The sequence below is a fragment of the Lissotriton vulgaris genome, chromosome 2_1 (genome assembly GCF_964263255.1).
Source record: "Lissotriton vulgaris chromosome 2_1, aLisVul1.2, whole genome shotgun sequence".
Lineage (NCBI taxonomy): Eukaryota > Metazoa > Chordata > Amphibia > Caudata > Salamandridae > Lissotriton > Lissotriton vulgaris.
In genome coordinates, this window is record NC_141687.1 from 1,195,827,303 (window position 1) to 1,195,842,735 (window position 15,433).

Here is a 15,433-nt window from a genome sequence, read left to right on the forward strand (position 1 = left end):
CAACACAGCTCCGTGGTGCATACTGGAGGTACATGGTGGACTAGTTGGACCCAGGGACTCCCAGGATTCAAGGGGACTCAATTCTCCAACTTAAAATGCACCACAGGGGGTGTTTCCACACGTCACCTAAGGCCCTGCCCCCTCCCTTTACCACTGCGCAAAGGCGCCCTGTGTCACAGAGGTATTCACGTGTTTATTTATGAATATGGAAATGTTGCAGCCTTCATAACACTGTTCGGACCTTGAAACACTAGTTTAGTAGTGTACAAATACAAAGACCAGAGCTGCACCAAACATGAATGAAATAAATAATATAAACCCATAATTATTAAAAAAAATAATAACAATAATTCTTCTATCATCAGTGATTTTCTTTGTTTATTAGTGCCTCATTTGAAGTTCATAAAAAACTAGTCTTTTATTTGGAGGTGACTAGTAAAATGCATAAGTAGCTAGATGCAATTTTCCACGGATACAGAACTGTGCCAAGCCAGCAAATGAATGCCCAATTGGGAACTACAACTTGTTTACCAAGAATATCGGAGTTATGCGTTAGCACATCAACGCATCAAATTTTCAGAACTGCACTGCTGTGCGATCAGTCTCAGTGGGGCCACATGCATTTTACAAACTACAAAAACTTAGATTGAAACAGCAGAGGTTTTAATAAATCATCATAAACTCATCCAGAGTAGCTTCAGAGTATCAAAAGCCAAACTCCACATCTTTTTAACTGGTGAGATCTGACTTGTTTTTAACCCATATAGGGCTTGATATCCTAATTGAGATGAGCTTTTAAGATAATTTGCCATATAGAGGACCACTCGCTCTGATAATGCTGCCTTGGTCAATCTCTTGTCCCTCTATGTCAGGTCAGGTTATAGCAATTGGTGCACACAATTAAGTACTCCACTGTTGATGTCTAAAGGGGTAGTAAGACAATAGAGATCACTAAAATCCCAGGCAATATTGTGGAACCTTAACAATCTCATAGTGTATGTTGGTATCTTCTAATCATATGCCAAACCCATTTAAAAGGTGGGCGAGCTCTTACCGTCAAGCGGGCACTCCTCGATGTTGCAGGACTGGTACTTGGCTCGCTGGCCCTGGCAGTATTTGCCTCCATTCTGTGGCTCAGGGTCATTGCAGTCTCTGAAGGAAAAGTGAACGCCCCCTCCGCAAGTGCGAGAGCACTCACCCCAGGCACTCCAGGGCCCCCAGTTTCCGTCCACAGCAGGCTGCAACACATAGAATGGTGATATCATGTGTCAGACACCTACTCTTGAATCAGCTTGTTCAGGTAACTTCTTCTATTGTGTTATTTTAAATTAGAAATGGAACGCAAAAATGCTGTGTTTTTTTCAGGCAATACAGCAATTGGCTCAACAATAGACCTTACAGGACAGGTAAAAAACGATGTGAATTAATAAGGGTAGTCTTCATTGCAAATCGACAGCCCTCACCAGTGGGCGAGACAATATGTTCCATAACCTTGATACCGTTCAGGCAAGTCATCCTTCAGCCATCCTAACACAAAGGCACTTAGATATGGAAGCAAGGATTGTGGCCCAACCAAGTGCGGCGGCGCTCCTCATCGAGATCAACTTGGTCAGGTCTGTGAATGAAGGTGTAAGTTAGGCACAATACGACAAACATAATCCTGGCAGACACCTGAAGCCATTGGTAGGATTCTTGGGAAGGGGCTTTTATTAGTGCCAACTTTTTATGTGGTGGTTTGTAGGATCTTAAATGATTTAGTAGGTGACATGGCCAGAGTACACAGAGCACACGTTCATGTGGGAATGGAGCAAAGGAACAAGCACCCTGTGGCATCATTAGCTGTCCAAAGTTCCAAGGTAAGATTCAGATGTTACAGTGACTTGAGTAGGAACTTGATGAAGGTGTCTCCACATTAATCAATATATAAACAAAGTGTTGTCCTTACTCCCAGATCTGCAGGTTGTATTAGCTGTGGTGTCTCAAGTTCAGCCATTCAACATTCATAGGCCACATTTCAATAGTAGTCATGAAAAATAGCTCCCACGTTTAGACGTTACGCCCCATGGCAATAAGGGGGCGGAGATGCTCCAAACATGGTCCTTCTCTTTATTTGTATTCTCAGTTATGTCCTTAGCCAGGCAACATTAAAATCGCAACAAACCAATATCTTATGATCCACCAAAAGCCCTATGGGGCATCTTATTTGTAAGATTGTTCCTTTTAATTTTTTTTTAAGAAAACCACCTTGTATCATTCGGTGGTGGAGCATTGACATTCAAAATGCCTAAAACTTCCAAAGCGTCTTCTGTTATACTTATAATAGTCAATCTCACATGCTGTATGTTGTTGAAAGCTGCAGTTACTGGGGGTTTCTGGGTGCTACCCACATTAATAAGCCACCAATAGGACTCCCCCGTCTTGAGTTTACTGTTGGAATATGGTGTTCACTTAACCTATCCAATATAAGTTGATCCATAAGCCATATCTCTTAAAAACAGAAAATATCATGTTTCTGGATGAAGTCCTGCCGATCTTGATCTCAATTATTAGAACTGAGCCGCAAGATGTTCCAAGAGAACAAACAATGGTTCCCTCTACATGCAGTTTTCTGGTCTGTATTCTGAGGTGCTCTGTTCTGTGTTTAAGAGATACGACGAGGCAACTTCTAAAATCCTAGCAAAAGACTGGTCGGAAAATTTGAGATCCAGGACGACGGTAACTATGACCACATTGCGTCAACATGGTTATCAACAGTGGTAACTGGCGTGTCATTTATAGTACAGTGAGCCTTGACCAGCCATTATTTTCGTTCAATGTTCTTTCTTGCTTCCTTTACAGCTCTATGGTACATATAGCACAAATAGCTTATGTTTGAAACAGATCTGCTTGCGAGTGCACATCCTCCTGGTTGTCAACGGGATGCTCTGGTGGATTAGAGCATGACACACAGGGTTGGGAGAGGCTTTATTGAATAACATTGAAATCCATAGTATGGAACTGGTCAGCATTTTCAGCTATTAGCTTTCCAACTTTGTAAAATTTAAACTTAACCTCTGTATCCCAGATCTTATTTATATCCAAGCTATTTCTTAACAGGTTGACTTGTCCCATATTGTGTAGCGGGGAAGATTGGACGAATAATCTACAAGCAGGAGAAGGAATTCAAAGTCAAGAGTGTCTTGCATCAATGGTAGGCTTTGGTCCTATTGTGGCGATGACTGCCTGGCACTCGAGCTCTTCAGTATGAAAGGCAATGCCAGTGGATCAAGAAGCCCGTACGGAGGGGTTTAGATTCTGAGATTATCAAATCCAAGGTAGCTATATCATCAGCAAAAGGTTTCTCAGTGCACGCATTGGTATTCTTACCACCCTGTGACAGCATCAGCTGATGGCTGAGCTATCTGCAAACACCTCTCTTGGTTATTCTTCTGTATTCTTCCCACCTACCTAGGAAAATCGGGGAAGTCTCAGGGACATGTAAGGATTTTAAAGACAGAGACTGGAAGCACTCAATTTGACATCTTCTCATTTTTTATCAGATGTAACAGTGCCAGGGCCCTTATCGGTAGGCCAGTGCAGCTGCATCTCCCATACCCTGTCAGTGCAGACAATGGAAATAGCAACATAACACCTAACCATCACACTCCTACAAGTGGGACAATTCAGACTATTCCAGGCCACACAAAGCTACAATAATGGCATAAGAGGCTGGTATTACTCATTTCCAATGTCTATTCACTTAATTGTAAATTATGGTTGTTGTGCTCATCTCCGAATTAAAAAGACAGCTCCACCATCTGGCAGGCTGTCACTAGAGTCGGTGCTGGCTATTAAGTGCAGTGCTGAGCACCGGCAACCACCAGCACAAATTAAGCACAGGATGTAACATGAGTAAACAACTCCAATGATTGAAATTCGCACCCCAGAGCTACCTACTGTAGATTGAGTGAGTGGTCCACAATATTGAAGTTTGCAATGAGGTTGAGTAAAATGGGCAATACAGGTGAGGCCTAGTTCATCTTCCTTGGTACATTATCTTACGTTCATAGTATGTGCAATCGGGCGCCATCCAGACTGCAGAGAATCTAACAAAACTGCTGCCCTGCACCTGCGACTGCACAGGAGATGTAACATCAGTAGCCGTATGTGGACAGCTATGAATGTCAGTCAATTATCCAACGATGGCCCTTTCTTTGGAATCAAGAATGCCTCCTATTGCAGTCATCTGAGCACTGATCACTAGAAACATTGCCGGTTGACGCAGAAGAAGTACATTTGCGGGCATGCATCTCTCCCATATAAGGACTGCTTGCTGCTACGGATGAAAACCTGATGTCTGCCTGTGAGTGAGAGGCTTTGAGTACCAGTGCACTGGGTGAATGTCCTACACTCTCACTACAGGCAGCTCATCGGAAACACGCCTGCTACTTTGGCTTGCTTTCCTTATGAACGAGGTCCATCACTGGCTCAGCTGGTAGTGCACAATGCATGTTTCTGATTCCGTCACCACTGGCTAATGCTTCTTTTGAATTACATACCCTGCGGTGAGAGACTGCCTCTTCATTGGGATAATCGGCCCTCCGTTTGTGCGGAGGGCCGACTTCTCGAGCGTCACTTCCGCTTTGGCAGTACCACTTCCGCCCTGCCTCTACACAGCGCAGGTTAGCGGTCCAGTGGTTACTAATTGGGAAAGTTATATTTAGCGCGCAATCGCAGAATCTCACTTGACAGACGTGGCACTCGAGGCTGCTACTATGTTGATATGCTGATAACTGATAGCTGACTAATAGCTAGTTTTTAACCATTTTCCCTGTAATAATTTTGAATGTTATGTGATTTTACTGTGACTATTGGCACATTCTTGTGAGGGTTTCTCACCTGCTTCTTGACCGCTCCAGGCCCCGTTCCGCCCCGGCAGAGTGCCGTTTGCGCGGAGGGCCGACTTCTCGAGCGTCACTTCCGCTTTGGCAGTACCACTTCCGCCCTGCCTCTACACAGCGCAGGTTAGCGGTCCAGTGGTTACTAATTGGGAAAGTTATATTTAGCGCGCAATCGCAGAATCTCACTTGACAGACGCGGCGTTCGAGGCTGCTTCTATGTTGATATGCTGATAACTGATAGCTGACTAATAGCTAGTTTTTAACTATTTTCCCTGTAATAATTTGAATGTTATGTGATTTTACTGTGACTATTGGTACATTCTTGTGAGGGTTTCTCACCTGCTTGCTGACCGCTCCAGGCCCCGTTCCGCCCCGGCAGAATGCCGTTTGTGCGGAGGGCCGACTTCTCGAGCGTCACTTCCGCTTTGGCAGTACCACTTCCGCCCTGCCTCTACACAGCGCAGGTTAGCGGTCCAGTGGTTCACTTGAGCTCCCTATATCATGGCGACATGGCGGAAGCGCAGCGGACGAGCGCAGCGGGAGCGCCGACTTTGCGCCGAAGTCGCGCCTAAGTCCAGCCCGTCTGCGCCCGGTCGCGCCCAGCGGCCACTCACCCTGCCCCACCTTTTATATACTCGTCTGCCGATTTACTTGCCCTTCGGCATGCATCTCCCCTATCATCTCGCGCCGCCAGAGCGGCTCACGACTGTGGCATTTTAATTCCCTCGGCCTTATCGTGTTTGGGTCCTTCTCCCACCTCCCCTGTAAATGCACCTGTGATTTATTCTCCACCTTCTGCCAGGACACTTTCCTTGACCATCTTGTATCTTAATACTAGGTCCATGGTTAAACACCAGTTGGAAATATTCCGCCTGCTAGATGACAGTGCTGTGGACATTCTACTCCTGTCAGAAACTTGGCTTACCGACGACTCCGTTCCTGACATTCTTGCTGCCATCCCCACTGGTTACTACATTCTACAATCCAATCGACCTGGGGGCCAAGCTGGTGGTGGAGTCGCAGCCATTATTTGTACAGAACATACCTTTTCCACCTTAGTCTGTACTGCAATTCCCAACACTCAACTCCTTGCAATTAAACTTTGTTCTTCTAGGTCCCCCATCACTTGTGTCCTTGTGTATAGACCCCCTGGCCACATGCCTTCTTTTCCACAACAGATTGGGGCTCTTACCTCCAAACTAATTATCAACAATGCCAAAGTCATCATTATCGGCGATTTCAATTACTGGCTCTCCGATCCACGGGAAAGCCGCCTCTCGGAAGAGTCCTCTGACCTTCTAAAAAGTATGAATTGTCGGCAATTCATCTCGACTCCTACCCACTGCAAGGGGCACATTCTGGACCAGGTCTGGACGGCCAACCTTGATATTTCACCTCCCCTGGTAACTCCATGCTCTTGGTCAGATCATTACTTTATATCCTTTACTGTCGACCTATCGATTCCTTGCTGTGCACCCCCTACAAGGAACGTCCTAGACCGTAACTGGAGGAAAGTGAATCTACCAGAACTTCACTCCTTGCTGGCAACCACAGCCCCTCTGCTTTCGGGCTCAGCCACTCATCAAGCTATCGGCTTGCAACTCCTTAGCCCCTTTAAAATCTTAAAAGCTATGCACCCTCATGACGCCCAGCGATGGTTCACGGACCAGCTAAAATGTGACAAACTGGCTCTTCGACAGGCGGAGCGCCGATGGCGCCAAAACTATGATCCCCTTCTCAGGCTGCAATTCGTGAACCTCCTAAAAACTTATAAAGCCTCTATCCTTGAGGCTAAAACTGCTTATTTCTCCCGCAAAATAATGGAGTCTGCCTCCAAGTCAAAAGAAATATTCTCTATCGTTAACGAGCTCTCCCTCCCTGCTCGGGTCACTCTCCCCCCGTGCCTACCCAGGATCTTTGTAACGCAATAAATACCTACTTTCAGGACAAAATTGCCACTATCAAAGAAAATATCCCTCTGCCCCCATCCTCCCTCTCCTTTCCATTACCCCCTAAAAACCCGCAGCTTCTGGTCTCCTTTCCCCCCATTTCTATCACCGAGTTTCAGAGACTCTTGCATAAAGTCAGTTCTGGGTCCCCTAAGGACTGTTGCCCTCCCCAGATACTTCGAGAAATTTTTCTGGCCTGCCCTGACCCTGCCTTGACTCTCCTTAACACCTCGTTGTCCACTGGAGTAGTCCCCGACTCCTTCAAACAGGCAGTGGTGCTATCTATTCTAAAAAAAACAACGCTGACCCCTTGGTCATGAGCAACTACAGGCCTATATCCCTTCTCCCCTATCTGGGAAAAATCTTGGAAACTTATGTTACTCGCTGTCTGGGCACATTCATTGAGAGCTCTTCCTTTCTGGATCCCCAGCAGGCTGGTTTCCGACCGCTCCATTCGACTGAGTCGGTTATTGCCGCTGTCATGGACACCTTGAGAACTGGCGCTGACAATAACATCCATCAAGCCCTTGTCCTATTGGATCTGTCGGCAGCTTTTGACACGGTCGATCACTCTATTCTGATCGACCGTGTCAGAAACGCCGGCATCCAGGGTGTGGCCCTAGACTGGATCCGTTCTTTCTTGGACAAGCGTTCTCAAGCTGTTCAACTCTTTACTTTTTGTGCCTCCTCCTTCTCCCTCTCCTGTGGCGTCCCCCAGGGCTCTGCATTGTCCCCCCTCCTGTTTAATTTACATATGCAGCCCCTCATGGTTTCCCTTCGCAAGTCCCCTGCTACAATTTACAATTACGCAGACGATCTGCAGTTGATTTTCCCTATTGATTCCTCCCCTTCCTCCCTCACAGACTATCAAACTACTATGCTAGGCATCTCCGACTGGATGGCTCACAGCCAGCTCAAGCTAAATCCCACAAAGACCGAACTTGTGCTGGTGGGCGGGCCGGCCAATCCTTGGAACAACAGCTTCTGGCCCCAAGCACTCGGGGCCCCCCCTCGTCCTGTCAATACGGTGAAAAGCCTCTGCGTTGTCATTTCTGGAGATTTATCTATGAAGGCCCAGATCTCGGCGGTAACATCGTCCTGCTTCTTCCATCTACTCAGGATACGCAAGATCTGTAGATTCCTCACCAGAGATGCCCTCATCTTAGTCATCCTTGCTCTTGTCATCTCTAGGATCGACTCCGCTAACATCCTATATGTAGGGATTCCCTCTTATCAACTCCAGAGGTTACAACTGATCCAAAATCAGGCCGCCCGCCTAGTATTTCATCAGCCAAAGCACCAGCACGTTTCACCTCTACTTCGGAGTCTTCATTGGCTCCCGGTGGCCAAACGCTGTACTTCAAACTTGGATGCACCATATTCAAAGCCCTTCACAACCTTGCACCTGCTTTCATCTCATCCAACCTCAAGCAGTATATACCAACTCGCACTCTACGTTCCTCTGCTGATAATCTCTTGTGTATCCCCCAAATTCAACGCAAGAAACACGGTGGTCTCCGTTTTTCTTTTTTAGCCCCCACTTTTTTGAACTCTCTCCCTTCCTCTTTTCGTCATTGCCTTCCCTACGAAAGCTTTCGTAGGACACTGAAGACGTTCCTTTTCACAGCAGCATATGAATGATACTCCTGCCCGTGTCCGCCTTATCTGTTTGAGCGCCAAGAAACCGTTCGGTGAACGTGCGCGGTATAAGAATTTTTAACATAACAATGAACCCACAGGTATGGTTCAGGGGGTCTTCTTCCCTACAGCATCTAAATCCATCACAACCCAAAGGGTTAAACTGCAAAGAAAACTAAAAGTAAAACATAAGATACCTACTCAACAATCCTTCATAGAGAAACCTGCTGAATATGGAGGTCTTCTTAAACAAAAATGAAAGCACTGATTGAAAGGGTGCAATTGAACCATGACGTGCAAGCCACAGGCTTGGAGTCACTCTTAGGAAAATGTTTTCATTTCCACAAGAAGGTGGTTTTTGAGGGTGGGTCCGAGACAATGCAGTCAAAACCTCTAAAATTAAATGTGCCACACAACGATATTGCTTGGTTATCAATTTCCTCTTTCGATGTTTAGAAGTAATATTACTCCTCATCTTATTTCCTCATTTATGCCTCTTCTAACTCCTCACATCGGCTCCTCCGTCCCCGGCTACCAGTGAGAAATCTGTTATGCTAATACTGGTCTAACTTCATTGACATGAGGGACGGTCAGTCTAAGAATTGTGCATGTGTAAAATGCTGGTGAGATGCAATTAGACTGTGTGGTACTGAACCTTGCCTGGCATTAATGTTTCTCAAATGGCTGATCCGTTATTCGTAAAGATGTGGGCGTCAAAGAACTTCCAAGGCATAAGCAGGTGGGATGTCAAACTGCAATGGGAGATTTTCAAATCAATTTTTGGTCAGAAAATTGCAGTACATTCCGTGTTCTTTTTTCTACTACGCTATTGCCATACTATCTCAGGTTCTTTGTTTTTAGATTGACGATCCCCCAGCTCAGCAGTTACTTTCATCTCGTGTATTTCCGGGTTTGAGTTTGCGTGGATCGAAGGGGATTTTCAACTTCAACGGCTGAACGTTTTATAATCCTGGCAATACCACCAGAGGTTGCCTTCTATAGGGGGAAAGAGAGATTGTTCCTACAGGGTTCATCCTGAAACAGAATTGCACTTCTGCGGAAACAGTACCAAGCACCCTCAACAAGTAGAGTACCCTAAACGGCTGACAACAAGATTAACCGAGCCGTATATGGAAAAGTTGGCAGGATTCCAACATAAAGTGGGTTTGGAAGACGCAAGGACCTAGAAAGTGCTGTGGTTCGAGAAAAAGATAAAAGAAATGGCGCAGTGCCTTAAGGTAGACCTAAAAAGCAGGAACTCATATACCACTACTAAACAATCAAAGCAAGGTAAACAGCCAAGTTGGTTCAATGAGGAGTGTCTTAACAAGAAAAGAGAAATAAGAAGAGAAGAAAGAACCCTGAGGAAAAAATATGATCCAATAAGGCATAAAAATCTAAGTGACATGAGGAAGGATTATAAAATGTTAGTTAGAAACCTGAAGAGGGTATTCAAAGAGAAATGCTGGGCTAACTTGCTGGAAATTATTGAATCTAAAAACTTGCGTAAGTTTTGGAATCTGATAAAGGAAGCATCCGGACAGGCTAACGGGGCTATGCCCTGTGTAGTAGAGGAAGCCGCTTGGGAAGAATATCTAGGTGAGTTATATGGAACATACGCTGAAGAAGAAGGTGGGGATGTTGGTCCTTGGACAGAGGCGGTAGTAGATTTAAAACCTTTGTTTACAACAGAAAAGGTGTATTCAATTATAAGAAGTTTAAACCTAACCCGTGCTGCAGGTCCTGATAACCTGCCAGCAATTATTATAAAATCCCAGCAAGATTGGTGGGCGCAATTTTTCTCCTACATGTTTCTGGCTATATTGGAGTCGGGCATGATCCCCGAAAAGTGGAGGGGAGCAGTAATCAGACCGATCCACAAGAAAGGCGATAGAAAAGCACCCAAAAATTATAGACTCATTAATTTGCTGGATGTTGGGGAAAAGGTATTCTCCAAAATAATTTTGGGCAGTTTGAATGACTGGGCGGAGCGATGGTCGATCGTGCCAGTGGAGCAAGGAGGCTTCAAGAAGGGGCACTCCACGATTGATCACTGCTTCGCATTGTGGGCGGTTGCAAGGAAGTCTGTGGAAAAGCAGGGGAAGTTATGCTGCTGTTTCGTAGACTTCCGCGCAGCATTCGACTTAATAGACAGGAATTGCCTGTGGGTGTCCCTACGAAAACTTAATATCCCCGAGGGGCTCTTAAAAATTATCCAGGAGTTACATAAACATAACTGGGCGCAAGTCATTAAAGATGTAGACGGAGCCTTGACTCCTAAAATATTGATTAAGAATGGCCTAAGACAGGGATGTGTGTTAGCCCCCTTATTATTTGCAATATACCTAGCTGATCTCCCATCTATTCTAGAAGTGAGTAGAAGTGCTAGCCCCAAAATGCATGGGAAACATCTGTCCTGTCTGCTGTACGCCGATGATTTGGTAATCTTTGACCAAACAGAAATCGGATTGCAAAGGAAGCTAGCTGCCTTCAATAAATATTGCTTGGCTAAACGCCTGACGGTAAATATGGATAAAACTAAAATTCTATGTTTTGGGAACAAAACCCTGAATTTTAATTGGTATCTGGGAACTACTAAACTAGAAAGTGTGAATGAGTACAGATACCTCGGTATTTGGTTTGAAAAGTCTTTAAATGGGATATCCATTTAGTAGCCCAGACTGCCAAAGCCCATACATCAGGATGCGGGCTAAGGAAATTTAGCCAAGTTTACGGGGATATGTCACATAGACCATTACTGAAAGCCTATAAGGCAATGATACCCCCACAAGTGCAGTATGGAGCCGAAGTTCTATATTTGAGCGGGAAGAATAATTGGGACATTGAGGAGGGGAAATGTGTAAAACCGTTGATGTCACTACCCGGCTCCTCCATGATTCAGGCAATCCGCTTGGAATTAGGCGTGACCTCATGGAACATACAGGTACAAGTGGCCCTTTTAAGATTTTGGAAAAGATTGGGATCCGAGGAAGTCACAAAAGTGTCACAATGGTGTAAAGAGGAGATCTTGCACAGTGAATTAAATTGGGCCAGCAGGATCAGAATGAAATTGTGTGCACTGTGTAAAAACTTAAATGTAAAATTTGACCAGGCGACTCTGTCGGTTGAAGCCTCCAATGCGGAGCTTAGAACAGCAGGAAGAGAAATATCCAGGCAAAATGATATGATATATTTGAAAAAGAAAGTGTCAGTCCATTATATGATAAATAGCTGGGAGAATGATACATGGTATCCCTATTTGGATACACTACCTAATGCTGGATTAAGAGCTGAGGTGCTCCGATGGAGAATAGGGATTAACTGTTGGGTTTCTTTGAGAAACAGAAAAGCAGAATTGGTACAACCGGATGGTAAATGCCGCTGTGGATTAGGTACCAAGTGTGATAATCTACATATCTTACTAGACTGTCAAAAATGGGTGTCACAGCGGAAACTGTTTTTGCGACCCTTGTTTTTAAAATATGGTATAACTGAGCGCCTCTTAGCAATTAACCTACTTACCGACATGCCAAATCTTGATATAGCAATCGCCATGGCAAAATATATGAAGGCGGTAAAAAGGACTCTGTTGGATCCAAATATAGTTGGATAGAAATTGGCATGAAGTAATAGTAGGTCACGCTCTAGAAAATTGTGTCTAGGGCGGAACGCTATCCCTAAGTTAAAGCTTCATTGTATTGCTGATTACAATATGGGTGTAGTGCTGTATGAAAATTTGTCTCTCTTAAAGTATTTGCGGAATTTTTTATACATGTTTTTAAACTATTTATTGTAATATGTATTCTGTTTGGAGACCAATGGTCTAATAAACATACTTTTACTACTACTGCTACGTTGCATTTATCTGCGGGCTAGACCCACGCACAGTGCTTTAACAAATTACATTTCACCCAATATCTAATCTTCTACACTGTATCAATATATCACTTACAATATCTGTTTTTCTTTGTCTGTCGCTTATTTACCGAACCACCATAGATTAGGCGCACATTCAAAGATATACTTGTAGAAAAAAAGATGCATTCTATGTATTCTGCTTGTGTATATGAGGAGGGACACAACATTGTTGATATTTAAAGCACACCGCCATCCTTTCCATGCAGTTTGGCGTTGTCTTTCCAATATGAAGACTTTTTGACAGGTTTATTGTTTTTGGTTTCAAAAGTATCAGTTTTCCTATCTCGTCATGGCGCAGCAAACAGAACAACACTGGCCACAAAGTGAAGCTAGGCCTGCGCAATAATCAGGGCTTCCTTTTGCTCTTTCTTTTTTTGATCATGTGACACAGAAAGCAGAGCAGGTAAAGCCATCTATTTCCCCTACATTTGGTGAGTGCTGCGGAGAAACAAGCAATGAGCATTCGCATTGTCTCACCTTTGGCTTCAACACATCTTCTTCATCCAAGCATTTCCCTTCCAGGCAGAGTTTTCTGTCCCCACAGGGAGTTCCATCTACCCAGGGCAGGCTGCCGTTTTTGGTGTGACACATAGGCTCGAATTCCACCCGGCACCACAGCTGGGAGCAAATGTCCTGGTCCGTTGTGTTGGGGCAGTGACGGAACTCTTTTCCAAAGACCTGCTGACATTGGCTGTCCAGGCCGTACAAGGAGGCCCGGCCTGGGAGGTCTGCTGGGAGCAGGATGGGGCTGGCGGGAGAGTCCAGAAGGCAATCTCCTGTGGGGAGGAAACAAGGGTGTTCTTCAGTAGCACATGACAGAGCAGCCTGTAGGGCTATTGGGGACAAAGCCAGACCAACATATGTAAATGAGCAGAGTCAATAGATTGGTTAGAAGGACAGAGTTTAGGAAATGTGTTTAAATATTGGCTGAAAATGAACCAGTGATGGGGCAGATGAAAAGATCAGGAATGGTAAGAGAAGATGTCAATGATCCTCAAAGCGGACAGCTTTATTTCTGTAAAAAGTGATGGCCAAAGTTAAAGAAACAGGTGTGTCATATATCACTATTACAGGGAAATTGGTTATTAAAAGAAAGACTGTATTCCTCAAAAAGAGTCATAACAACGTTATCCTTTCTTATTGCACTCTAGTAACAGTATATTAGAGGCTACCAGCCTTTAGAGACTCATGTCAAGGTCAACACAAAAGTCAAAAGTAAAATAAATGAAAATGGTTACGTGGCAACCCTAACAACCCCACTCCCCTCGCCCCCGCCCCCACCATCGCCCCTCCTGCAGAACAACCTGCAGAGGTAACCCAGGTCATAAGGCTTACCCACATTCCTTTGGATGGAAAGTCACAGTATCTGTCCCCTCTGCTACATCGCACAGGAGGGCTGACCCTACCAGTGACATCAGCCACGATTACGTAGGCCGGGGGAAAGACCCTTAAATAATCCTTTATCTTGCTCAGCAGATTTAACCCCTTATGCTCTGATTCTATCTGGTTGAAAACCTTTGTTTATTACTTCTTCAGGTGAAAATACAACAAACCATAAATTCTGTTCCTCTGAGAGCAATATGGTATTTATTCCCGTTTGTCTTGAAGATGACACTGAAAGCACATATGCACATCCCCACTTGCCATATGCTTAGCACACGACCCATGGGATCAGGATTTTGATCCAGGTGCGGACACCTGAGATTGCATTCTGCACATGCGCAGTGGTTTAATATTCGGTAAGGGACATGGCAGCTGTTGTTTTTAAGTATTGTTTCAAAACCACGGTGAAACCTTTTTATTGGTCATGGGTAGAAATGAAAGTAAAAATATGTTACAACAAAAAAACATCGTCTGCAGCTGGATCTTCACTCCGGGTTTAAACCGAAATGTTCGGTGACATGGAACCAATGGCTTCTGCTTCCACATAACCTGCTGGAAAACCTCTATAATGATTGCTGAGAGGTGAAATAAATGAAGTCCAAGCGAAAAATTTACTCCAGGGAGTTGGTGCCAGGTCAGGGAATGAGAAGACTCAGGTTTGTATCCTGGTTTCGCTGCCCTATCACATTATGTGAGGTTGAAAACGTTACTTTATCTACTTGAACCTCAGACACTTGATATGTCAATATTAGGAGCACCCAGAAATGATTGGATTCCAAGAGCGCGCCTTGTAGTACAATCACGCACAGACACTTTGCTGATCGAGCTCGCTGCTGAGGCTTTGCTTTGGGACCCTGGATGAAGACGGTGCCATAGAAGTACTCTCAAGCTGGGCAGGTATTTCTCGCACTGAGCGTGTCATAGCAGTACTTCTCAGAGTCGGCTATGCTTATTGTGGTTAAATGTGGTGCTACGTATAAAAAATAGAAATCTCAGCTATGGTAGGACCTGAAAGCTGGGGCTGCGTCCCAGTGCTTGACTTTAGGGATGGAGACATCCATCCCTATCTCGTCAACCAAGAAGAGTGCTTAGGTTCAGCATTCACAGATAACCTGTAGTGCTTGTCTTGTACTTTCTAATTTGTAGGTGTACCAGCAGGATTTTTGGGATTCAGTATTTTTTTGAGCGAATAGGCAAAGACTACTCACAACCATCTGCCTACATTTAGTTTTAGAAGATGGAACTCATCTTGGCTCCTCTTACCGTGTCCGCTGTCCAGGAAGTCGGTGAGGTACATGGTACTGCAGGGGGACCAGGGCAGGGTCTTGTTTAGGTGGATGAACACTGGCGACATCATGTGATGCTTCCCCAGATCACCAAAGAGTTTTTCGCAGGTCTTGGAGTCGTCATGGGGCATGCTGAGCACGTGTCCTATCACAAGGGTGCAAAAAAGTGATTTAGATTTATGATGACAGGGAACTCATCACCCCCCGTCATTCAGTTCGAACTCTATAGTGCAATACATTTCTAATTCTTCTCCAACATTTTTCTGGCCACGGTGCACTCATTTAATATTAGAAAGAAAGAATGAACTGTTTGGCACATATCCATATGACGTATTCATTCATGTAATAGTTTTCATTGACGCAACTGCACAACAGAGAG

The 15,433-nt window shown here is 44.7% G+C and overlaps 1 protein-coding gene across 1 annotated transcript in view; it reads right to left on the minus strand.

The window, feature by feature from the left end:
• ADAMTS8 (ADAM metallopeptidase with thrombospondin type 1 motif 8) overlaps positions 1-15,433 on the minus strand; it is a 216,995-nt gene that overhangs the window by 38,148 nt on the left and 163,414 nt on the right. Inside the window, exons 4-6 of the mRNA XM_086956925.1 lie at positions 15,032-15,199; positions 12,863-13,161; positions 1,055-1,238 (exon numbers count right to left, since the gene is read on the minus strand). Coding sequence (XP_086813051.1) covers positions 1,055-1,238; positions 12,863-13,161; positions 15,032-15,199 — 651 coding nt within the window. The remainder of the gene's footprint in view (positions 1-1,054; positions 1,239-12,862; positions 13,162-15,031; positions 15,200-15,433) is intronic.